Source organism: Heptranchias perlo, chromosome 21 (assembly GCF_035084215.1).
Source record: "Heptranchias perlo isolate sHepPer1 chromosome 21, sHepPer1.hap1, whole genome shotgun sequence".
NCBI classification, from domain to species: Eukaryota; Metazoa; Chordata; class Chondrichthyes; order Hexanchiformes; family Hexanchidae; genus Heptranchias; species Heptranchias perlo.
In genome coordinates this window covers 24,364,564-24,391,464 of record NC_090345.1, presented here as the reverse complement: position 1 = coordinate 24,391,464, position 26,901 = coordinate 24,364,564, and the positions used below count along the sequence as shown (strand labels likewise).

General features: G+C 40.5%; 1 protein-coding gene across 5 annotated transcripts in view; it reads right to left on the bottom strand.

The window, feature by feature from the left end:
* Positions 1-3,449: 3,449 nt before the first annotated feature.
* Positions 3,450-26,901, bottom strand: part of LOC137340303 (G-protein coupled receptor 26-like) — a 420,507-nt gene continuing 397,055 nt past the window's right edge. For 4 of the 5 annotated variants that reach the window (XR_010966760.1, XR_010966761.1, XR_010966764.1 and 1 more), the window contains one exon: positions 19,611-19,699. Coding sequence is in view for 1 of the 5 variants with exons in the window: in XM_068002723.1 (XP_067858824.1) it covers positions 3,470-3,701; positions 19,586-19,699; positions 23,454-24,121 (1,014 nt within the window). In the remaining 4 variants the exon portion in view is untranslated. Of the gene's footprint in view, positions 3,702-19,585; positions 19,700-23,453; positions 24,122-26,901 lie in introns of those variants that run through there. The other variant, XM_068002723.1, reaches the window with a different exon arrangement.

Here is a 26,901-nt window from a genome sequence, read left to right as displayed (position 1 = left end):
ACTGGCTTATGCCTTTGAAACATAGTACAGTTGGGTAGAAACTATAATTGGACAATTGCTATCCAATTGCAGTGTGGTTGAAACCTATTGGCTAATTTTTCAATTCTGCTAACAAGGGCTATCTATTTTACAATTTTAAAAATGTGATTGAAAATGATTCACATTGTTAACAAATCTGTTTCTGTTTTTCATCTTATTTCCACACTGATAATCAATTTTATAGATGTCGTTTTGCCTCTAGTAAGGTAACTGGTTGCACAGACTTCATTGACTTTGGCTGAATGTTTATGCGGAGCAATCTGGGATATTATACAAAAGTTCACCACAGTTGAACTATAATTGCACTTTTTTTGTCATTCTGCTTTAACCCCTAGACGACTAGTTTTATTACAGTGACATTAATCTTAAACTACTAAATTAAGAAGCTAAAATACAATTGTGGCTGTTTTAGTTTAACATTAATTTTACTCTCCTGAGCTACCTCTATTCTTAACTCTTTTTTGGCTATTTAAACATCTTTTAATTGCCTTTCTTCTTTCATTTTTGTTAGTTGAAAAGTAGCCATATTAGTTTGTTTATCAGCCTATGGAAAGCTTAGGTTCTGAAGATTGAACAGATTACATGCTGGATCAATAAGTCAAACTGTTTTGCAAAAAAGTGTCAAAATCAGTTAATGGTGGGCTTCCTTAGGTTCTAATATTTTTGTGATAAGATTATCCAATATGCAGCTATATAAGTTTTCACAGCAGAGATTAGTTTCAGAGACAAATGGTTTGTGTGTTCTTGCTGCCAACCTCACTCTACACTCATTGATTTTGACTGTATAATTAACAGGAACCTAAAGTCAAAGAAAAGGGGTCAGCTGATTTTTTGTTAGATATTTAAAAAGCTGGGAAAATTTATTGGGCTATTGCTGCTACCTCAGCTCTCCAGTTCGAAAAGTAAATTCAACCCTGACAGAATCCACACAATTTTCAAATACTTGTTTGAAATTGGAAGAAAATATAAATTTCCTAAACGTAAATGTTCCAGTTTGATCTGTTATAAGTGGAGTATTGGAAACTCCAATTAACCGCTTCTAAAATTGAATAGAACAAACATTGACAGGTAAGTATTCTTCTGTAATTAGTCTATCTTGACTATAGTGTACTGACATTAATAACAAATATGAAATTATTCTAGTTTATCCATATAATATGTTAACTTCACTTTGTGCTCTGTGCACTAAAAGAAATTTAACCTTTGCTAAGCTGAATAAACTGGGATTCCACATAGTTAGTACACAAAATGCTTGACTGGTATTTCAAAGATTAAACATTGCAAAAAACTCATGAAAATGGGATCTAAGAGGGAAACTATTCCTTGCAAAATCCATTTTCTTGGTTGGGGGGGGGAGGTGGGAAGAAAATCTACTTGGTTTGTTATCTGCATCCTGTGACACAAAGAATGCACTCTATATAGTATTGATTGATTCAATCATTTTAGTAACCTAATAAATTATTAAGTGATAGTTTTTATTATTTGGAGCTGCAAACTCATTGGCCTGGATTTTATCTGCCACCAGTAGAATGGGACCAGGCTGATTTTAATGGCCGGGCCTGGCTTACCACCCATTCCGGGTGAGAAGCGGCGGAATTTGCTTTCTTTTGAGCTGATGTTTTTGCTGTGATCAGGGTTCATATGTTTTTTTGGCACAAGAGTTCATTATGAACCCTATGTTTATCAATGCAAGCCACAAAGGATAATACAACATTATAGTTACATTTACATTCTGGTGCTCTCCTAAAGCTGCTTGAATTGTTTTTAATTATTAAAAAGATTGAAAGGACATTTACAATGGAGGGATAAAGTCAGCAATATTAATCTTACATGGCCCACAAGCAGTGCTGGAATAGCACTTACCTGCTGGATCCGGCACTTCTCGTCTACTTTTAGCTGCCGGGTTTCCCGAGCCCTGGGAAACCCGACCCGCAGCTGTTAAATTTAAATGGCTGCCAAAATCAGATGAACGCAGCCTCATTTAATTATTGAAATCACTGACCCGCCTCTCCAGAGCGTGTTACTCAGCCGCCCCCCAACCCGCCGTGGTTAAACCAGAAGTAGGTGTACTCGCGATGGGTTGGGGGTCAGGTTTCACATTTTTAACTATTTAAACCCCACCACCACCCCTGACCCTCTCCCGCCCATCGTGGGTGGGTTAAAATTATTCCCTAAGTGTCATGAAATATTCAAAAGGTCATCCTTCATAATGACTGACTGACTGATTTAAGTTGTTCAGTTCTAGGCATTTGCATCTCACAATGGAATCGCCAAAAAGCTGCTAATTTCCAACATACTGACCAGCTCTAAAGCCTTGAAAATTTGTTATTAAATTGTGCATAACTCACTTTGAACACCTTGGTAATCTATAACAAAATATCACCATTCAGTATTGCTTATCTACTTCAGATTGATTCATTGATATGACATACAAACGTGTTTTTACATACACTGACATGATTATATAAAAAAAAGCAGTAAAATTGAGAGGAAAGCCAGTCAATTGGCAGATTGTCTATAATAAATTTATTTCTGAAGTGACTGTCAAGTCAAAAGCTTTAATTAAGTCCTTACTCAAATAAATTATGTTGAATATTAATAGCTCATTTGCTTTACTACTGCCTCTCTAGTTGAGAAAAGGAAGGATATGAGAATATAGAGAATATTTCACTATTAGACAAGGTGTGAAGAGTGAAACTAATTTTCCATTTATTCACCATTGGCCTTCCAGGCTAACTTTTGCTCAGTAGGATACTTGAAAACATTTAACAGTTCTTACAAGGAAAAATTAATATGTATTGACAAATGGGGCTAATCTATAACAAAGATTACATGGGTGCTAAGAAAGATAATAACTTGGGATGATGATGTCAATAAAGGTCGGTGCTCACTGCTGAAATAATTTCAAAGGAAGCTATTCCCAGAACCCAATTGGTCTAATAACGGTTCCCTCTGACTACACTGTGATTTACATTTGATAATATATATGATTAAGGCTCTGATTTGAAAAAAGAAACACACTTAGTGATTGTTACTGAAATCACAATTAGTTGAGATTGAATTCTGAATTTGTCTTTCTATTGGTTGACTATAATTATCCTCTAAGTGAGTAAGGTATTTCTGATCTTATCATCTTCAGTTACTTATACACCCACACCAACCCACAGACTTTAACAAGGTGACTTTACTTGTGAGCTTTTACAGGACCTCACTGAAAATACACGCCAGTCATCCAAGTACACTTAAGAAAAGAACCAGACTACAATTATAATTACAAAAGTGTAAAGGTGAACTGTGCTAGTTTTCCTTTAAACATTAACCAAAATGTTGTCTAAAGTAGTAGAAAGCAGAGTAAAGTCAAAAGTTCCATAAGACAGATATTCCAATAAAAATCCCAATCTGTCGGACTGTTCTGTTCATGAACTTTATTTCATTCAGCTGTTTGTACAAAATTGCTGTTTTGCGTTTCACCTGTCAGTGCAGAGGAATTTAAGGAGCTTCTTTTAAGCAGTCTATTAATAATGTCCATCCATGTCGTCTTATACTGATGACGCAGCAAAGAGTATACAAAGGGGTCTGAGACAGCCTTGCTGTAAGCCAAACATTTGGAAAGAATTCCCCAGTATGGATTGATTGGTACCGACACAGATAACTCCACCAGCCTGTCAAAAAACAAAATGTTAACAGGAATCTTCAAATGCATTTTTTTAAGTGATTACATTTCAACTGTTAATTTTTAAACACTCATCTTTTCACTCAACACAAACTCTTTCAAGAGGAACAATGGGCAAACCAATTTCACTATGGCTGTGAAAGCTAATTCCACCTAATATGAAATGCACAGGTTATAGGAAGGGACACATATGTTAGCTTTTCTTCCCATTGAACCAAATGATGAAATTCATCACAGATCCAGCTGTTCATTAACCGTGGGGCTCAAACTCATGATCACAGGGTCTTGAATCAGGCAACTCAATGCCTTAATGCTACAAGGAGTTTGCTAATAATGATAACAAGACCCTTGAAGAGAATTTCCGCTTGGTTCTCCTGATCTCCCACTGTAACTAAAAATTAATGAAACCCCCTGAAGAAACTGCATAAATGGAAGAAAAATGGCCATTTACACCATTTCTCCAGGGATTTTGCCAATCTTCTGCTGCAGTTACAGATAGATATCAGGAGACTCCCCCATAGAAATTCCAGGCAATTGTCACAGTCATATTAAAGGGACTTCATTTTTATTTCCATTGGGTATTCAAGCTACAATTTCAAAATGAATCAAGTTTTCTCAATAATTCTTTTATATTGAATTAATATCTGAATGAAGACACTTGAACTGTACAGTAATAGCTATTCATCCTCCACCCTCCATAAACTTCATCTCATCTAAAAGTCTGCTGTTCATTTCTTATCCCACTCCCAGTCATGCTTGTCCATATCCCCTTTTCTTGCTGACTTAATTTAGCTTCCAGTCCCCCAACACCTCAAATTTAAAAATCTCATCCTTGTATGGCCTCCATGGCCTCACACCTCCCTACTTCTGTAACTTCCTCCAGCCCTAACCCTCCCTCACCCCCACCCCTCACCCCACTTTGAACTGTCCGTTCCACTGACTCTGGGCTCTAGTGTATCCACTCTCCCTTCTCCCGACCATTGGCAGCCATGCTTTCAGCCATCTAGGCCTACTCTCTGGAGTTCCCTCCCTAAACCCCTCCACCTCTCCTCCTTTAAGACCACCCTTAAAACTCAGCACTCTGACCCAGCTTTTGGTCAGCCCTCTTAATCGCTCCTTCTTTGGCTTCGTGCACATTTTCCTCACATCTCTGTAAAGTACCTTGGGATGTTATTAAGTTAAAGGTGCTATATGAATGCAAATTGTTATTGTTGCTATTATAGGATACACGCCCACCATCCTTAACCAAGGCATTAGTTTTTTTTAAGAGGGGAGTTTTCTTTTAAAATGTGCAAATTTAATTTTGTGCTGAGCCCACACCATTTCTCCATGCATCAAGCTATTTTTGCACTGAATATAAACATTATTTGACCAATGTTTGCACCCACTGTAGGCAGGAACATTGGAACTCAAATGATCCAATTATATAGCATCAAATTCACATGGCTATCTGTTAACATTAATGTTTAATTCAGCTTTCATTTTGTGCATTAATACTCTTTAACAAAGGCAGTGGGGTTATCAAACAACGCTATAAACCTCAGGGCCAGCACTGTCAATCCCACTGATTCAACACTGAATATCTAATTGAAATACATGTATTCAGTTGAACTGAACTAATCTACAGAAAGAATAGTAATATTAATATGACATTTTGAACAATTGACCAATTTTATGAAAAAGATGAAATGTAAAGAATAAAGCAGTTCTTCAACTTTTTTAAATACTCCAGTTTTATTAAAAAGCTCAATATAGCAGTCTGATCAAAGCTGGCTACTAAACTACAGCACTGTACATCTGATTATCAGACTTAAGTTTAAATTAAATTATCAACTGACATTTGCATGCAGATTTCATCTAGTGGGTGAATTTGGTCAGTTTTGTTTAAGTCATATGGAGGATTGATGAAAAAAGGACCTTCCAGCGCTGATGGTATGTACCTCTTGGCAAGTTTGTCGAGGAGCTACATTGAAGACATCTGCCACATTCTGTCACCCCCTACCCCCAAGACATGAATGTGAATGAAGAAGGATTTTCAAGGAAAAGAGAGAAAAATACCAATAAAAAATAAGAGGGTCAATGTTTGTGACATCAGCAGATGAACACTTTAATGTATTTGTCAAGTATTTCTCTGTCAGATGTCTTAACCTGTTTATTTTAAATGGGTAACACCTTCATTAAACTAGCAGACAGAAAAATGTCATACACTAAAGTGTTTATCAACTAATATCACCAGCAGTAATTTCTAACTGTATATGTAACATCTACAGAATGGTTTATGGTGAAATTAAATTTGTATCAATGAGGTACGGGGGCTCATTTCCCTTGCCCTCCTCTACCTGGGTGCAGTACACCTGAAGAGTGCTGTATTTATCCAGGTCTCAGTATGCCTGAATTTGGTGGGCCGGGTCATTTGAATGGCCTGGTCACATCTATGGCACAGGCCCTCTGCCTGACAGGAACTGGCGTCTGGAAGTGGGAGAAGAAGCTCGGTCACTGATGCAAGGTTGAGAGGCCTGCAACTGTGGCAATGGTTTCTGTGCTTGATGCCTCCTGGCTGCTGTCCTAAAACAGCAGGAGAGCCAGGAATGTTCCCTCCCATCTTATTTAAATGATTGCCCTGGACTGCACCTATTGTAGGTGCAGGCAATGTATACCCCCTTGCTTGGGGAGAAGCCACAACTTCCCAGGGCAACATCAAGGGGCAAAGACTGGGAATCACAGGTCTTTGTTCCATTTCCTGTGCTTAGTGCTTGACATCATTAACTGCACCGATATACCACTGTGTGCTCCGCTGCAAAACCCTGGACTATTCCTAAACAGGAAGGGCTTCCACTCACTCAACGTGCAGCTGGTGTATAATGACAGGAATTGCATCATGCAGATCTGTGCCCAGTTTCCTGACAGTTGTCATGATATCTTTATGCTGCACCAGTCCTCAATTTCCTCCCCCCCACCTCTTCCACCCAGACCATTGGGTGTTCAGGCTGGTCTCTTGGGGACAAGGGATATCCCCTGAGCACATGGCTCATGACATCTGTCAGGAACCCAAGCACAGACACAGAGGAGCATCACAATCAGAGTCACGCCTCTACCAGAGTTCTGATTGAACAAACCATTGGCCTCCTGAAACAAAGGTTTTGATCCTTGCAAAGGTCTGCAGGTGTCCTGCAATATAGCCCTGAGGGTCTTCAGATTTGTTGTAGTTTGCTGTGAGCTCCATAACTTTGCCCTGCAAAGGGGACAACACTTAGAGTCACTTGGGGAGGAATAAATGGAGGTGCAGGAGTAGGAAGAACAGCAGGATGATGAGAAACACAGAGGGCCACCAATTCTGCTAGCAGCCAGAGCTCTATGGCATCAGATCATCGAGGAACGGTTTGGTTGAGTCATCTCTCCTCCCCCACACCAATATTTCCTCCTACCATCAGACCTAGTCCTTAAACCCTCCAGATGAATACCCTCAACCTCAACACCACCATGGGTATTGCTATCACATCACTAGTTATGGTCAACCATCAATCTAAAGAAACTCTGCACAACAATAAACTGGTTCAAAATGGTTCATTTTCCAATTGGAAACAAACTAAGTGAAAAACTTTGTATTACTACAAAATTTGTCCACTAGTTTAACAGAAGTGTTAAGCTAAAACCTCTATTAAAGCAGGGCACCTAGTGATTTTGCATGCCGATATCACACACTATCATTTCTAGGCTATTTTCTTAAGATACAGTATCAATAACCCCCACAACATTTGGCTCATTATCAACTTCAATTCGGTCTCATCACCAACAGCAGTTACTAGTACTTTATAAAGCACCCAGTTTACATTGTGGGGTGGGTCGTACATCATTGGATCAACTTGAGTAGCGTTGGGCATATATAAGAGATGTTTCTGCTCCCGGTACGAAAAGGTACTCACGTGATCGGTGTGCAATCCCTGATTTTCTCTCTGTTAAAATGGCCAGAAAATCATGGGCTGCCTGCTCACAGTTTGCTGAGACTGTCAGTGCTACTTTCCATGGGAAGTGTCAGATTACAGAACCTTAGAAAGTCATTAAAACAAGTGTACACTCATTTTAAAATTGCAAACATCAAATGTTTGCCAGGCATTCATTACCTTCTCCAATGGTTGGTGATGGTCTTTGCAGGGCAGTGATCAAAAAATTAATTTGGTAGCCTGTGGTGGGAATGAGGACTTAAGCCAGCTCTGGACGAATAGGAAGCCAATTATTCCTGAGATATTTAAGTTTCAATTTTGTGCAGATACTAACAAATAATATTTATCATTGGGTTCATTGGCATCATTTCTAAAATGGTTCGCAGTACAACTACTTGTTTCGGCTACTTGTCAGCTTTGTGAGATAAAATAAATTAATAAGAACTGCAGAAATCTATCAGGATACTTTGGGCAGCGATGATATCGATGGGGCTGACAATCCAGAGAACAGTATTTATAAAAAGCATTTACAAGGGTACTTCGACATCAAGTGAGGAGAGGATCAGGATGTGATGCTCCCCACAGTTCAGTGGCTTGCTAACACTCACTGCTACTAAAGGAACCATATCCCCACAGGAGATCACTACCTTCAGGAAAGGAGAGAGGGAAAATTGGTAAGAGGAAAAACATTTTTTAAAAAGCTACTGTCTTCATGAGAAAATGTTTAGTTATCTTTTTGTGGGGGGCATGAGACAAGAGGTGGTTATATGATTATGTGTTTCAATGCAATCAATGTCATTGCTTTATATAAGTTTTGTAAACAAATGAAAAGAAATTTGGCATAAAGATAACTCCATTTAACAAGGCAGCAATGTTGTATTATTATGATGACCCGTGCATTGGATCATTTTCAGGTATCATGGATTAATATAGCATTTCTGAATGGGGATTTCAAAATAACTGGAAAATTCATTTTCAGAAAAAGTAGAACTGTCTTAGGAATTCTCATGCCAATTAATCCAATCTGTAATTTTAATTAATGATCTGTTTACTCTGTGACAGGAGATCAGCTAATGGGAAGCCTACAACATGTATCTATAAAGTTGCTAAAATGTCAAATTGAGAGATTACCCTGAAGAGCAGACAAGATACAATGGTAATTTCTTGTTTCGGTTAGTACTGGTGTGGGACGGTCTTAGTATAACTGAATACATATAATCTATTAATTGGAGTGTGCCTTTGGCTTAGTGGTAGCATTCCTGCCTCTGAGTCAGGAAGGTGTGTAGTTCAAATCTCACTCCAAGTGGAGAACAGAGCTGTGGCTCTAAATTCTGGGTTGACATCCAGTGGGATACCTAGGTGCAGTGGGTATGAGTGGATCCAGCCCCTCCCCATTGTGTGGTTTGTGGGAGCCCACAAAATCTTCCTATCATACAGGACTAACTATCCTATTAGTTGGTGTAACAGTGGTCACAGCCATGGAAAGAGCCTTCAGGTCACAGCCTGTGAATCCTCCACTACTTCACACTATTCTCCAAGGGAAGAGTGTGAAGATATGACAACAACAACTATTTGTTCTTTGAGTGTATTTTATTAATTTCTGCTTAATTTATTCTTTGTTTTAACCTTTTCCTTTCATTATTTTTCCTCAAATGAACTTACTGTTTGCAAAATATAGTTATCTGTATGGAGAGCAGGATAATAGGGTTACAGTCCACAGTCTCTAGCTGAAATCTGAACTAAACTTAACAGCAAATGGTTCCATTACTCAGTTCTTCTTTTTACACAATCATGATACTATGAATAGACCTTAAATTGTGCCTGAGTAAAATGTTCCTTTTCAAACCAACATCACCAGGAAAAACATTTCAATGAATTGGCACATTTTGCAAAGTATTTACAGTAAAAAGCTGTTTATCATAATCAAAATGTCATTATAAGTGATGTGTCACTATAACTGGAATAGTTTGAATATTTGTGTGATGTCTGCTTTGGAGCCTAGGAAGCTTTTCACGATAAAGGGAATCTCATATAACAGAGTTTTCCTCATAGTGCTAAGCTGCCTGATATTTTTGTTACATTATATAAAATTTTTAACATTTTGGGTGTATGAAATTTCACAAACATATGATGTTGTGAGTTTATTGACCTTACTTTATATTAGTCACAAAAAGAGTTCTTTTGATCCGTAATAATTCAAACAATTCTATATAAAAAATTGAAATGCTTATTATAACCAATAGATTATTCCACAATTCCACAATTCTGGCAGAAATGGAGTTAGGATCATTGTGTGAACATGATGTTTCTTGCATGAGGAGCGGGGACTTCACCAGATTTAACATGTCCATGTTCTTTACTCACAAGTGTGGGAGTGCTTTCAATGAAAGGGTGCAGAGAATGAAGAAAGCATCAGCTCTTAAAGGGCTGCTGCTTCATTTAAACACCAGTGTTTGTTGTGGCTATGTGGATAACAGGAACGGACAGTTGTCAAGGGAAAGTGGGCAGAACTGCCTACTTTAATGATGAGATGTTAGCTGGTCTCCTAGAGGTGGAGGATAATGATATTTGAGCCAGAGGGAAACCCTCCTATGCATGGCAATATGTAGCATGCATGGCAGAAGCTGGTGAATAGAGTGAATATTATCTCCCATGTCTATAGCATGTCTATACCATGAGCAGATGAGGAAGAAATTGTCAGGCCTGAGGAAGATTGCAAAGGTAATGTTACCCACAGTTTGATAACTCAAATTAAGTCTTCACCCATCATGTCCATGCCACAAGCATTGTGCCCTCAAAATGGTGCAGCACAGCTGTGGAACATGGGAAGTACTTGCGTAATCTGTCACATCTTGCCCATTATATGCATAATGCTTCAGCTTGAACTTTATGGCTCTGAGTCAATTTTCCACCTGAAACCACTTGCACACTGTGTAGTCAGGTATTAAATAAGGTGGGGTGTAGGTTGGACATTGAGGTGATTTCCAAATGTTGAAGCTGTAAATTTTGTCTGTTATAAAGGAGAAGGCTGCATACAACCAGAGAGACAGAAACTGGACTGGTGAAGGGGCTCCAACAGCACTGCCAACTTCCTATTTGTGAACCACCATGAGGAGGCAGCCCTTCAAATTGTGGGAGAGGCTGTGAGCCAAGGAGAGCTTGGTGGCTAGGCAGCAGCCCAACAAACTCACTCACTCATACCACACAGTAACATCTGCCCAGCAACAGCATGGCCCTCAATATCAACACTGGGACTGTCTGCAAAACCATTTCAAGCTTGCATTACACCAACCCATATTTCCTTTCTCTTTGTGTAGGGACCTCCCAAAATGATGTACCTGCCACCAGAGATGATCAGGAAGCTGGTCCACTTTAAGAAAAATCTGTAACACATAATACCACACAGGCACCAGATCAAGTATATTCACCTCAGGTGGATCAGAAGGAAAGGGTCAAGAGAGAGTGCCTGGTGAAGCACAGAGCACAAGTGGGGAAGAGCAAGTTGAGGCAACAGATGGGCAGCAACAAAGGGAACAAAGGATCAGGGCTGCATCTTCTTCTGCTGCAAAGCCCACAAATTCTTATTTTAGAGAGGTTGCCTATAAAGGGGAACTCATTAATGAGCAATACTTTGAGAATTTTCAGAGATCCCTGCATGATATGTCAAAAATTGTGCAATCATGCTACTCTGATATTTGTGCAGTCATACATGAAGGATTGGGAAACCTATAATGCACCATAGAGTGAGCAGTAACTTCGCTGCCATCTGCAGGGAAACCTGGAAGGATAGAGGTTACAAATCCAAACATTATGGCCTGGATATTCCTGGGGCCCCACTCTGCTGGCATAGGTGTGGCAGAATGGAACCCACCCCTCCACCCTCGTCCATGGCCAGAGACCGCATCCCAAATTCCAGGGACAGGATCATTTGTATAAATGGGTACAGACGCTGGTGTTTGCAAGGTCACATCAGTGGCAACCACTCTGGTTTGAGCAATATACTCACTAAGGCAGAGCAGAGTCCTCTGGAGACCCAAATGGGCCAAAGATAATATTTTTTAAAACTCTTCAGCTCCCACTTGAGCCACTCCAGCTAGGGAAGGAAATCAATTCCTTTCAGGATCGATTACCCCACTCTAGTAAAGGCTTGGGGCATGTAGAAGGCCCCATATGGCCTTGTGTTAAGTCTCAACTGGCTTGTGTTACGCTGAGGCCTTTCAAGGGAGTTAAGGAAGGGATTTCCTGGGCAAGCCTGGGACTTCCCCCCGATGTGCCCCCTTGATATCGGCAGTGGGAATATCCCCCCACCCCTCCTCACACAACTGCAATTTAAAGGGCTGGATATTTGTATACATGTAAATCATAAATTCTTTATACAAGTTTTGTCAGAATTTATAACTCCACTCAATCATGTTACCTGTACTATAATTTCCAACAATCAATTGTAGTTACTGCTTGATAAATTTTTATTGATAATCTCTTACAGTCCTGCTTTAACAAGGAAGGAGCTTGACGTCAGTGTTTGCACTGGGGATCTGGCCCATATTCTGGGCTCTTCTGGGCATATATTCTGTGTGCGGCTTCCCTCGTGGATATTGTGATGTGGGATATAGAGATCCAGGGTTCTAATCTACAGGGCCTTCTAATTTCTAATTTGGAGAGACTAGGAGATCAGCTCGAGAGTAACTTGATGTGGACCTCACATACCTAAGTTGTGGCGAGCAGTCTGTCCCAACATAGATTGCAAGTTGTCCCCAAGGAACACCCAGCAGCTGGAATGTGGCAGGAGGAGGCACCGATAAGGCAGTTACCTCACATACCTAATCCAGCCATGTTCCTCAGAGGACTGAAGAAGTGGCAGGATGCAGGGAGGAGCAGCCAATATAGGGGCAGTGGTTGTAGGGTTATTTCATAACCCAGCAGAAAGAATTACAAAGGAACAGGAGTAGGCCATTCAGCCCCTCGAGCTTGTTCTTCCCTTCAATTAGAACATGGTTGATCTGTATCTCAACTCCATTCACCCACCTTTACTCCACATCCTTTAACATCCTTACCTAACAAAAATCTATCTACCTCAGTTTTGAAATTTTCTATTGACCTAGCTTCAGCAGCTTTTTGAGGGGAAAGGTTTCAGATTTCCATTACCCTTTGTTGTGAAGAAGTGCTTCCAGACATCACCCCTGAATGATCTAGCTCTAATTTTAAGGTTATGCTCTCTTGTTCTGGACTCCCCCATCAGAGGAAATAGTTTCTCTCTATCGAGCCTATCAAATCCTTTAATCATCTTGAGCAGCACGATAGTCATGTCATCAGACCTCCATTGCAGAGTAACAGGCTGCCACCAGACTTTCTCCTCTCCCTAAGGTAGCACTTAGAAGGGGCATGATTAGGCAGTAGCTGTCACACACCATACACTCTCACCAAGAGCAAGCACCAGGGAAGCAAACAATGACAGCTCATATTTGGACTGCAGTTCTGAAATAAAGTTGGTGCACCCTCTTTGAATTGTAGTGTGTAAATTTATTTTAAGAAGGAACATATGAGTGCTGCAGGCTGTGGCCTATAGGCAGGTATGGTAGTAGAGGCAAATCATATTGTTTTTGGGGCCAGTATATTATGAAAACTGTTCATGAAGGACACATTTACAGATTTAAGCAAAGGTTCTATCAATCAATAACTTCTTCCTCCTCTACCTTCTGGTCCTTTAGCTGAATAGTTTCCCATATCTAGATAGTAAGAAACACTTTACTCCACAGTCTAATAATCTTTGACACTTTGTCATGACTATAGAGCAATACTTCCCCACATCAGTATGTCCAAACATAGTGAAGGCATGAGCTTCATTGTATCTGAGTTCTACCTCTGTTCAGGGAACTTTTAATTGTGTCATTAGCCAGGGTTGGAGTGGGTATCATTGGTCCCCTAGCAGGCAGCCATCCAGATTGTCCATTCCTTCATATAGTGGTGGCAAGGTGACTACCACAAAATAAAGGCATCATGAGTGCTGCTGGTATATCATGCACTAACTTTCATTATTCTGTGCTGTGTTCCAAGAACACTTACACCTTGAAGGAATGAAAGCCTTTTCTGTTCATATATGCCATGGTGTTGTTGCTAGAAGCCATGATGGCTACATTTGCACCATCAATGAGGAACTGAAATTTTAGAAGGCCTGCTACTTGGTAAAGGTACTGCGCTGCCTTGTTCCACTGCTCCTTTCTATAGAGAAAGTGATGGAAGTGCTTTCCCTGGCAAAATAAGGCTTATATCACTTGTTTTAAGCACTGGTGAACTGAAGACTAATGAATGCTGCAAATAACTTGGAAGGGTCTGGTAGTGTAATGGTTAATGCTGTGACCTTCACCACCATGGGCAGGGCTATCCCTGTAGTAAACGTTGTCTGGAGATCGGGCTCGAGCAGATCACCTAACTCTGTGGCAGCCTCCCTCATGAAGGGTAGATAACAGCGATAGATCTCCTCAGGCATTCTTGAGTAAGTGTAAATAGATCTCCTGGGCTATAACTTAGTGGGTGACAGATGCCTGAGGCATAATCTGTCTGAACTCGTCTTCCGTCTCCAAATCCATCACTGCCATTGGAAGGCCCAATGGAATTCCTATGCTAAGCACTATGGTTACTGCTGGTAAAGCAGCTACTGCTAGCCACAGTGTTGTGGCAAAAGGATCTGCAAAGGGATCTTGCAATACAAAAATGCACCAGCAAACAGCAGCAGAAAGAAATACACTAAAGTAAATGCAGAGTTCTTCAGGGCAGTGTCCTAGGCCCAACCATCTTCAGCTGCTTCATCAATGACATTCACTCCATCACAAGATCAGAAATGGGGATGCTCGCTGATGATTGTATAGTGTTCAGTTCCATTCACAACCACTCAGATAATTAAGCAGTCCGTGCCCGCATGCAGCAAGACCGGGACAACATTCAGGCTTGGGCTGATAAGTGGCAAGTAACATTCGCGCCAGACAAGTGACAGACAATGACCATCTCCAACAAGAGAGAGTCTAACCACCTCCCCATGACTTTCAACGGCATTACCATCACTGAATCCCCCACCATGAATCTCCTGGGGGTCACCATTGACCAGAAACTTAACTGGACCAGCCACATAAATACTGTGGCTACAAGAGCAGGTCAGAGGCTGGGTATTCTGCGGCGAGTGACTCATCTCCTGACTCCCCAAAGCCTTTCCAACATCTACAAGGCACAAGTCAGGAGTGTGATGGAATACTCTCCACTTGCTTGGATGAGTGCAGCTCCAACAACACTCAAGAAGCTCAACACCATCCAGGACAAAGCAGCCCGCTTGATTGGCACCCCATCCACCACCCTAAACATTCACTCCCTTCACCACCGGCGCACTGTGGCTGCAGTGTGTACTATCCACAGGATGCACTGCAGCAACTCGCCAAGGCTTTTTCGACAGCATCTCCCAAACCCGCGACCTCTACCACATAGAAGGACAAGGGCAGCAGGCACATGGGAACAACACCACCTGCACGTTTCCCTCCAAGTCACACACCATCCCGACTTGGAAATATATCGCCGTTCCTTCATCGTTGCTGGGTCAAAATCCTGGAATTCCCTCCCTAACAGCACTGTGAGAGAACCTTCACCACATGGACTGCAGCGGTTCAAGAAGGCGGCTCACCACCACCTTCTTAACGGCAATTAGGGATGCTGGCCTTGACAGCGATGCCCACATCCCAAGAATGAATAAAAAAAGCTATACGAAAAGTAAAAATAATGGGAACAGTCACTCACACTTTAAGAATCAAAGTTCTGAAGGCCAGAAGGGGAACTTCCAGCAGTATCTATTTTAAGCAGGCGAGCAGCGATAAAAGAGTGAACAGTTGATAACAATCACAGAGTTTGGTGATGGATCACCATATATAAGAATTGCTACAGTTAAGAGGAATAATTAGATCCATGCATGCTCTGAGAGTAGCCTCTAAAAAAAAGTGGTTGGTAAACATGGGGTGAGAAGCTGGGCCGTGTAGTGCCTGTTGTTTCAGCGCTACGTGACCTCCCAAAGTGCCAAGATGGCGTCTTGGCTGCGCATGCATGTTTCCAGCGTGACGTGCGCCGGACGCCATCTTGGTATGGGCATTAGCGCAGGCTCAAATACTGAATGCCAGCAGCATGTAAAGTAAGAAGAAAATGGATACAATCAATGTGCGACACTGATTTAAAGTGATAGACACCATTTTGGGATTTAACGATTAACTCAAAGCGCAGTCTTAACCACGACCATCTGAATATGTCTTAGAATGCCTGAAGGACCCCCCCATCAGTGCTATTTAAAGGGACCATGCAGGATTTACAGGTTAGTGGTGGATTATTGCATCTGGCTGCTGATGCATTTGTAACTGTTTTTGGAGGTCTCCTATGATTGAATACCAGGACGCGGGGACATAGCCTAACATTTAGAGCCAGGACGTGCAGGAGTGAAGTTAGGAAACGCTTCTACACGCAAAGGTCGGGAGAAGTTTAGAACACTCTTCTGAAAACGGCAGCTGGTGCTAGCTCACTTGTGAGTTCTAAATCTGAGATTGATAGATTTCTGTGAACCAAGGGTATTAAAGGATATGGGGTAAGGCGGGTATATGGAGTTAGGTCACAGATCAACCATGATCTTACTGAATGGCGGAACAGGCTTGAGGGGCTAAATACCACTGCCACTTGCTTCCTCCTGTTATGTGCCACCTTCTCCTGCAAAAAAGCGGGACCTGTATCTGGGTGATGTGGCTGTCATGGTTGAATAGCTGCGTGTGTGTGGCCTGTGAGTTGTCGGTGGGCTGCTTGTAACCGTGATAATGTGTAAGGGTGAGAGGAGGCATCTGATTGGAAGAGTTGAGTACTGATAGAAAGAGTTTGTTGGTATGTGGATGAAGGGGGTGTAGTGCGTGGAGGAGTGGATGCGGCTGGTGGTGCAGTTGGTAGGTGATGCCACTTGACAGTTGACCTCACTCACCTTGACCACTCGTGTCAAAGCATTGAACTTCATCCTGCATTGCATCCATGTTCGTGGTGCTGTGCGCCTGGCATTGACTTCGTCCCTCGCTGCCTCCCACTGCCTTTTGGGCGTATGTCTGAAGGGCCTCTTCCTCTCCCCCCCCACCCTCACTGCGGATATAGGATGTCCTTCCTTCTGTCCATCTCTTGTGCATCAGCAGAGAACCTTGGTGCAAGCAATCTCTCAGGCATGGTACCAACTCAGATCGGCAGTTCGGTGAGGTCTGGCATGCAGATTGGCGGATGTAGGATTTATTCAATGTTTTAACATAACTCATCAGTTTACAAACATAGGGAAGGGACCTGTATCTGTGCTTTACGTGTGCGATGTCTGATCTCCGTGCAGACAGCAGACTTTTATTTTTATCAAATAGCAGGTACAGGCTACCTTTAAGAGATTTTAAGAGGCATCCTCCCTTTAAGAGATTGGGGTTCCTCTTGCTGGTGGAAAGTGCAAATTGCATTGAACCCTTGCGTCAATGCTGATTTCTATCGCAGCTTGAAGGTGAGTACTGAGGCTGGACGAAAGTCTCGTCCTGCTTGTGCAGGGGCCATCAGGTGCAGGTTATAGCAGATTGTGCTACCCACGCCCGAAAATATGCCTTCTCCAATTTTTCCCCCTTGGTGTTTTGTGAATTGGACGCTCAGGCCTATTTACCTGATTCAACGAGGTGGAATGTGTGGATGCACTGTCAGAGAATCAATCCTAATATTCAACATAAAGGACTAAATGAATCACTCGAAATATAATTGTCAATAATTACAATTTCAGAAGCTAACAAATCGCACACAGTAATATAACAGCACTAGTGGTGCTCAACGATATATAGTCTGAAAATTACTGATGGTGTGCTAATCAAGAGTTAACAGAGAGTTGCTTAAGCCTTTAGAGGTTTACAAAGCATTCACGTTAACACCTAATATTGCTGTTTTAAAGAGCAGTAATAAATTATACACTAAGTCCGCACAATGCGCTCGCCAGTGGAGTGACAGGATCAGTGATGAAAGCCAGCACCTGTTAACAGTGCTAAGCATCCATTCAAATCATTGACTGTAAAATAAAGTAGCTTCATGATTTGCATTTGGCCTCATCTCACTAAAGTGTTAATCAGTCCACCTCTCAGGAGATTGGAGAAATGAGCATGGTCCCACAAGCAAGAGTAGAGCATCCAGTTCATATAACACAGGGCTATTATTGTTATGGCCCCAGGTCACATTATCATATGACTAGATACATCTGATCATAACAGATGTGGGATCCACCTATGGGGAAAACAGTGATGCTGAACCGAAGAGAATATCTAGAGCAGGCTTGAAATTTGTAACACTGGGGCAGGGCTGTACTGTAAGGCACCCCTTCTCAGTCAAGACAACTGAAGTGCTGTTTTAAGATCTCAGTGTTTGCTAATCATTCTGTTTGTTACAATTTTATTGTATCTGTGCTTTGCTTCTTTCATGGTTGGTGCAAGGATCATGAGTCGTGGCTGTGGTTGGTTCCCTTATTCTCCCAGCAGTCATTCTTCCATCTTCTTCAAACAAGGGTGGCACAGGTGATTGCCTTAAAATTAAGGCATCATGAAAGCTCCAAGGGAAACAGGCATTCACCTACATTATTCTGTGATTGTGGTCATGTAGCAGTTGGACACAGAGAACAAAATCCCTTTCAGTTGATATAGGTCACATTGTGCACAAGGGCCTCAAAAGGCAATGTGGGTAAAATCAATGAACTGCCTGGATTCTTGGAAGTTCCATTGACATGTACAATTAATGCTGTTATTGCTAGTCTGTGATGAAAGTGATCAAGTTGTTGACCTTGCTGAATAAGGCATTTTGTGACCTCCTTGACACATTTGCGGACAGCTAACCAGCTGACACTGCAGATGACATCAGTGCTAGCCTGGAAGGAGGCCAATATATCGAAATGAAGTGCTGAGGTGACTTTGGTAGCCACTGATAGAGTTGTTTGATTGTGTCGGAGATATTCATTGTGTCTGAGGTATTCATGAGCGAGATGGCACAATGCTGTCCTAGCCTTCACATTAATCCACACATCCTTGGGCACAGATCTACTGCCTAAGACAGTAGACCAGGTATGTTGTACACCAGCGGGATCTGACATACTGCCTTATGTGCCACCTGATATCATGGACGGCCCTTTCTACCTTTGCTGGTCCTCCTTTGCTAATTGCAGTAATAATAAAGCACAGAAACCAATACTTACAGGATACAGAAAAAGCATAGTTTTCAGCTTAAGTATGTCACAGCTCACCTGTCAAAATCAACAAACCAATTGTCGCTTCTGCATATGAGAGCTAGAAATTCATTCCACATGAGTATTGGAGTACTTTCTAAATAATTGTTTATTATGTTGGCAATAATGGCCTAACCAACATCTGCAGCTCAGTAGTACCCACAAGGCACTTTCTCTGAACTGCAATTTGGCAACATGTGAAAACTGGAGCACTAAGCTACTCGACACACCTGATATTACTTCCCTGTAACCCACAAAGAATGCAGTCATTCTTTGGAATGCTGACAGTAGTTAATAGGTTGATATCTCTTAAAAATATTACTACTAGTGCCTTTGCCTTTTAAAAGCATCCTGTACAATATCCCTAAACTCAGTTTGAATTCTAAAAGTTCAAGACCATGATTAACGACAAATCTAATCTAAATCTTATTCCTTGAACATGTAAACCTGAACTATAACAATGTAAAGCTTAATAACAATGTGTGAATAAGTAAGACAAAGATGTATATGGAAAGCTTTAGATTCAACTTAACAGAGCCCACAAATATTGTTTTCTGTTAAGTATTTAAATCTGTCACATGATCATCAATGTGCTGCATCATTTGCTATAGCATAAGATTACATTTTTAAACATCCATTACTATACCACACCTTGTGATGACATAAGGTGCGAAGCACAGTATAAAGGTACCGATGAAAGTACTGATCTTCTTTGTTGCCCGCTGTCTTCGTCGTTTCTGCTCTTCTAGGCAGCGTTGTCTTACACTGCAAAGAAATAAAGATAAGCAACTATACAGGATATTCTATGAAGTCAGAAGCATTTGCTAGTAAAACTCACAGAAGTAAAAATTAGCATGGTTTTCTGAGTGGTAGTCACCAATAATAGGATCTAAAAGGATTACTCTATTTTGTGCTACAAAATCAGCAAGAAAGACCACAAGGTTGGAAAGTATTCAGTTTATAAGTAGTTCAGTTGCTGTTAATATTAAAACTAGCCAATTATAGGTCATTGTCATAAGAGATATCATAATTTAAAAATAGACAAAATCACTTCAAACATACTTTGCTGTTTATCACCACAGCTGTCAGATCAATACATTTTACAGCCAGCACTAATCATCTTTCAGGAATAGTAAGGGCAATAATTATAAAATGAATTCATTTGACATTTAACTATGTTTTATTAGTCAGCATAAATATATTTTTTAATTAAAGCAATTAAATATATAAATATATTAGGAGTCCTAAGTAATGTAATGTGTGCAGATTATGTAAATACATTTATGACAAAGACCATATTTATAGTTTTATGTATGAGCAAACATTAAAACTGATGTGCACCAAATTTAGTTCTTAACTATTTTATACTTGAGTGATATGATCCGATAAAGAATAGATAGAAATAGCAATATTAGTCAATGTGGTTCCAGGAAAAAGATTTTTGCCTTAAGTTATTCAACCTAATAAATGTTGACAAATGGTGGAAGTGATTCTAACTGTATATAACCTATTTCACTAATTTCATCCAAATCAGTTTCAACTTTGACAAAGAGAAAAAGAGGTGTTGCTGGGAGCAGAATATGCCTTCTGTTGAACAAATATCTGTAGCACCTGTTTGTTTCATTTCCGAGTTCCCACCAGACAGACTATTTACAGAAGCACTAGTCTAAAGATTTTTTTCCATGTAGTTTCCTAGGAGAACACTCCCTCACTATAACGTAACAAATATATTACTACTGAGTCATGTCTTGCTCTAATTGTGACTTGGCTCAACATACTACTAGTGAACTGGTTTGTTATTGCTTGAAGGGAATCCAACTTGTTACAGACTGCAACATACTCAGCCATCTATTTTGGAACATAGGAACAGGAATAGGCCATTCAGCCCCTCGAGCCTGTTCCGCCATTCAATGAGATCTTGGTTGATCTGTATCCTAACTCCATCCACCCGCCATATCCCTTAATACCCGTGGCTGGCAAAAATCTACCGATCTCAGATTTAAAATTATTAATTGAGCCAGCATCTACTGCCTTTTGTGGGAGAGAGTTCCACACTTCTATCACCCTTTGTGTGAAGAAGTGTTTCCGAACTTCTCCCCTAAATGGCCTGGCTCTGATTGTAAGGTTATGTCCCCTTGTCCTACACTCCCCCACCAGTGGAAAAAGTTTCTCTCTATCTACCCTATCAATACCTTTCAAAATCCTAAAAACCTCAATCAAATCACCACTTCACCATCGATATTCCAGGGTATTTGGAAAGGGAGGGGGTAGATCCAGTTGTCATGGTCTATGTCAGGATCAATGAAATAGGGAAGAAAAGGAAGGTGGTCCTGCTGAAGGAGCATTTGTCCCAAGGCAGAGCAACCAACCACACCCAAGTTCATTACAAGCAATTGAGTTTATAAGTTTCTTTACATATGAACAGTGTATTATAGTGCTTTGATATATTTCTGTTGGATTATGAAAAACCTTTGGTTGAACTCACAAAAGCAGCAGCCGATTAATTTATTAGAACTAACTGAAGTAATTCAATGGCTACAAAATTACCAAAATGGTTTGCTTTATGTCTTAAAAAAGTACTTCAATTACTTAATGAGAGCTCAAGTGATGGGATAGGAAACAGTTAAATTGAAGCATTTGCTCTTCTTTAAACATTGGGGTTAAAAGGTTTTAGTGGCAGGGTGTCTGCAATAAAATAACCAACCTTAGATGTTTATTAAAATTAGCACAGGATACTTTTCTTCCAAATCTGAGTTAAATGGATTTTATGGTTGTGGCCTTTACTGAAGTTTGTCATTTTTTAATTCAGAGTCTGGAAATTCTGTTTAAATAAACAGGAGCACTTCTTAAATTTTTGATCTAGGGGGTCTAATCCTTATCACCAGAAAATCATATTTCATTAAAAGGCAGCTCCAAAAACCTAATACAGAGACAAATTCAAAGGTTTAATATTCTACTGCCTGGTGTTTTCACATTTTAATATAAATATAAGGCTGGAAAAATACACACACAATGGTTTATTGCGATTTAACATCATTTCATCTCAAGCTAAAACTTTCTTAGTTTGAAACTTGAGTCTCAAATATCAATTATGGTGGTTGGCTACTCCTAATTTGGGCATTTTCTATGACAGGAAGACTGATTTCCTTCAGGATTGGTCCTTTTTGCTGAAGGTATATCTGTCCTTGAAAAAAACATTTCAAGAATTATGGAAAGACAAATAGGGGAATTATTAACGTCCACCAAAATCTACCGCAATCTATCACAACAGTAACTATATATTAATCTACAGGGAGCTCTTTCAAAGAGCCGGCACAGGCACGATGGGCCAAATGGTCTCCTCCTGTGCTGGACCTATGAGACCACATGGACCGAGTGACACTGAACTGGGGCAAAAACTCTGGTAAGACATACCAGAAAGATTTCAAAGCAACAATTCCCATTAGAGTAAATAGTTTTACTGAATCCTTTACTTGGTAGCATGTGAAAAAGGAGAATTTAACAGTGCATCAGTTTCAACAGAAATGAGGCAATAAAATATTCCCCACTTTGTATTTGGTACCTCTGCAGCTTCAGCAAGTGTGATCACATATGTGGGAATTAAATTACAGACCAACATTTCTTACACCAGTATGCTGAGATCATCGATTACAACTCTTGAAACTGACCTTTCATGAGGATTCCTTTCAGTCCAGCAATATTACGGTGTCCGTAATGACAAATATTTTGAAATATGATCACCACAATTGTTTTTTTAAATCCCATTTAAGGTACTCAGGGATAAAGTCATTAACATTCATAGAGCTACATGGGTTGTTGTATCAATGTATCTTGTTCTATGCTAAGGAATTATTGTTCAGTCCGTTTCCTATATTAAAAGGGGATTTTAAAAACACATAGGCTGTTAGAAGTCATTCATTTTCTTTCCTTACGCCTTCTAGCTTGTTGCAACGTCGTACTATTAGATTGTATTTTATTTTGTAAGAGTGCGGAGGCTGCATGGATACGTCAGCTGACGCATACATATCCTGTACAATTAACACAGCATACATGAGTGTAATAGTTCATTTTCATTAACTTTCTCGAATATTTCTGTCATTTCCAGGTGAATAGTCCAGGTAAAACCCAACAGTAATCGACGTATGTATCTTCACAAATTCAAACATACTGACATTCAACCAAAAGAAATATTAAGAGGGAATATTGTGTTGGAACCAAAAGTAACCCATGCTTCTCAAAATGTAGATACCCTAAAATGCGAACATATTTATGTAGTCCAATCAAGGTCTTAGGCATAATCTTGCACACACTGTAGACTGACTGGTCAGAACATCCTAATTACCCATTCGCTTTCTCTCTCTCTCTCTCTCTGTGTAAATGTGTCTGTCTATGTGTATGCTTCCGGGGAGAATTATTGCAGAAAAGATGAGATCTAAAATATAATCATGCACATTTATTCATTCATTAAAAAGAGAGTAGTAAATTCTGGCGGGACTGACCCACGGTCCGGGTTGCCTACCTTGGGTGAATGTCCACTAGTAACACTAGCGTTTGCATGGTGATAATATCTATCCTCTTGCAGTGAAATCGCGCCACTTTCAGCACTTTTAGATAGGTGAAACATAGCACTATTAGCGAAAGGAAAAAACTGAGGGTGTGAAAAACTACCGTAAAAACCACAAACTGAACCCGATCGTCAGTTCTGGTCTGGTAGAGAGTGCAGGAGGCGTACAGGTGGCTGTATCCGACCCAGGATAGACAGACTGCCACTATAGGAAAGGATAGGGAGTGGAACCACGTGTAACCGAGCATGATCGCAGCGTCCTTGTAACGCATCTTGGAATCATAACTTAAAGGAAAAACCACAGCAATCCATCGGTCAGTACTTAGAGCAGCCATGCTCAGCATCGAATTGGTTACCAGAAAAGTCTCCAAGAAGCCTACGATTCGGCAGACGGAGTCGGCTCCGGGCTGCTCTTTATTGATAATCCCCACTAAAGTCAACGGCATGTTCAGCACTGTCATCAACAAGTTGCTGAGGGTCAGATTAATGATAAACATCCCAGGGACCTGTTTCCGGATTTCAGCACTGTAGAGAAAGCAGATCAGCACCAAGACATTGGACAGCAACGACACGATCATCAGAACCACTACAAAGAAAGATAAGATCACCTCCACTGTGCCCATGGTGTTAACCGCTCAGTGTCTCTTGCAGCCAGTTCTGTTATTCCAAAATCCCAGAAAATACATTTTTGTGCAGATTTATCCCCGCATTCCACCCCAGTCAGTCCGGTGTTATTTCGCAGCCTAGTTGCAGTTTGATGGGGATGTCGGTTGTTCCACGTCACTGGCTCGGTTTAATACACAGCGCGTAAGGGAAGTCCATTAAATTGAGGGTCTGAAGTGATCAGCCGGGCTGAACCACTGTCCGCTTCTCCTTCCAAAGAGTTCACGGGTTCTTCCGAGAGGCCAATCACAAGTGATCAGTGTTTATTGGCGAGGAGCCGTCCTGTCAATTCGTTATTATTGGCACGCTCACTTAAATCTCCGTACTGCCTTGAGTGGAGGGAAGATTTAATGGGTCTGTCTATCACATGAACACCTGAGTCACGAAAAATTGTGGTCAAAAGTGCCCACCAAGTACATCAGAACTAAAGCTTCTAATACCAAGCACCGTGATATTCACGGTAGCAATAGGCACAGTAAGTAGATTTTTGTTATCAGGATACAAGATCATTAAAAAAAAACTTACCGTGCCATATTTAACTAACAGATTAAAGGAATTGTATACAAATCATTATCATAATTTTTAAAGTACTAGGTGGTAAAACATTAAATTTAACCTATTAATAGTTTTGCTTTGCTGTTAACTGAATAATAGACAATCCCATTCAAAAATGTTTTGAGAAAACTGAAGGTTATTAGTAGGGAACCCCTTCATTTCTAAAGAGCTGTAATTCCCTCAGCCTGACAGCCACTCAGTAATTATATTGGGAGGACATTTAACCCATGAGATATATTACACATCACGTGCAAGTTGGTACTAGTTTGCATAACACATGTATACCACGTGTGTCCAAGTCATAGACATTTCATATTCCTATTATATGGATATCACAGGTGTAACATGCGGGAATGGTTACTGTCTGTACAGGAAATATACACCATTTATAACAATTCCTGCCATGTCAGGATGCAAGGGAAATGAACACATCTCTCCATTGATATTGCAGCTTAACCCGAAATCAAGTACTGCTTCTATGCTAGATGACAATACAGTATATCATCAACAAGGCGATGTTTTCTGGAAAGCATCAGCATCAGCACAAGGTATATCGCTACCGTGAATATCACGGTGCTCGGTATTAGAAGCTTTAGTTCTGATGTACTTGGTGGGCACTTTTGACCACAATTTTTCAGTGACTCAGGTGTTCATGTGATAGACGGACCCATAAATGTTCCCTCCATTCGAGGCAGTCGGAGATTTAACTGTGCGTGCCAATAATGACGAATTGACAGGATGGCTCCTCGCCAACATTACCGTTATTTCAAGAGTGGATCTCATTTTGCTTATGCCAGAAAATGGTGGAAATAAAATTGCAATCTTAGATGTGAAGACATTTTTTAAGGGAGAGGGGGGGGGGGAAACAGAAATGTTGACGAAACAGGGCAGGGAAACATAGAGATAAGGAAATTTGGGTAAAGTCGGACATTTAGAGGGTTTATGCTCAAGTGTAGAGCTCTGAATCCAACCCTAAAGTCTTAATTGTAAGATTATGGTGGACATGGCAGCCATTCTTAACAAGCTTCTTAGCACTGATGAAATTGGTCTATAAGATAACATAGTAATTTCCCTTTAATTAACGAATCTAGGTAGGGATCAGATAGATGCATCTTTACCATGATGCAAAAAACTCATCCAGGACCACAAGGGATCCATTGGACACGTTATCACTCCACACCAGGCTGTCAGACAAAATGGGCAGGATTTTGCTGTGAAAATAACGGTGGGCCTAACAGCGTTCACCGCTATTTCAGTGCAAATGGTACAGCAACTTCCGACAACCGCACATGTGTCAAGTTATTTAAATCCGTGCGCACTTTTAATGGTGTGGTAAGTCTTAATGACTACCAAACAACCTCTCTGGCATTGAAAATTAACTTTTGCAAGTGTGGAGTTTCATTCCTTCAGATTTTAATTGTTGTTGGACATTTAACAAAAGAAACTTTTTAAAAATTTTATTTTTTTCCTTTATTTTTCTGTTTTTCTCAGAGCCTCTGCGGATTTTGCTCTGAACGCAACGATCGGCTCCTGCAGCTCATTAGACTTGGACTTACCCATAAACTTTCTTTGCTTTTTTTCACTGCATGTTCCTCTCATTCGGCACTGAATCCAAAACAGCGCCCTCTCCTGGGCATCTAGGACCTGTGTGACTGGGGCAAGCAAATGTCTATCCCCTTAACCAATCAGATCGAAGCGTGTTAATAAGCCACGCAGCGTCAGAACCAGGAAGTGTAAGTTAAAATAGTGAATTCAATGCCAAATCAGGTATAGAAAGTGAAATAAAGGGTGGGTAAGAAATATTGAATTAAGAGACAGAAATAAAAGAGACAGAAAGAAAAAGTTAAAAAGTTTTTTTTAAATGTCCAACAATTAAAATCTGAAGGAATGAGACTCCACACTTGTAAAAGTTATTTTTCAATGCCAGAGAGGTTGTTTGGCAGTACCATATCGTTAAAAGTGTGATTAGACTTAAATAACTTGACGTACCTGCACTATCCTCGCCTCCCCTCAGTGTATCTACTAGAGCTAGTGTAATAATGATATGATGTTTTAATTTTGCTTATATAATTTTTTAAAAAATCCTTACAGACCTTACTTGGTCTTGTTCCCAATGGCCTTATGGCCGCTTCCTGCTCTTCCGATTTTTTTTTTCCACTCAGTGAATGAACAAAACATACTCCAT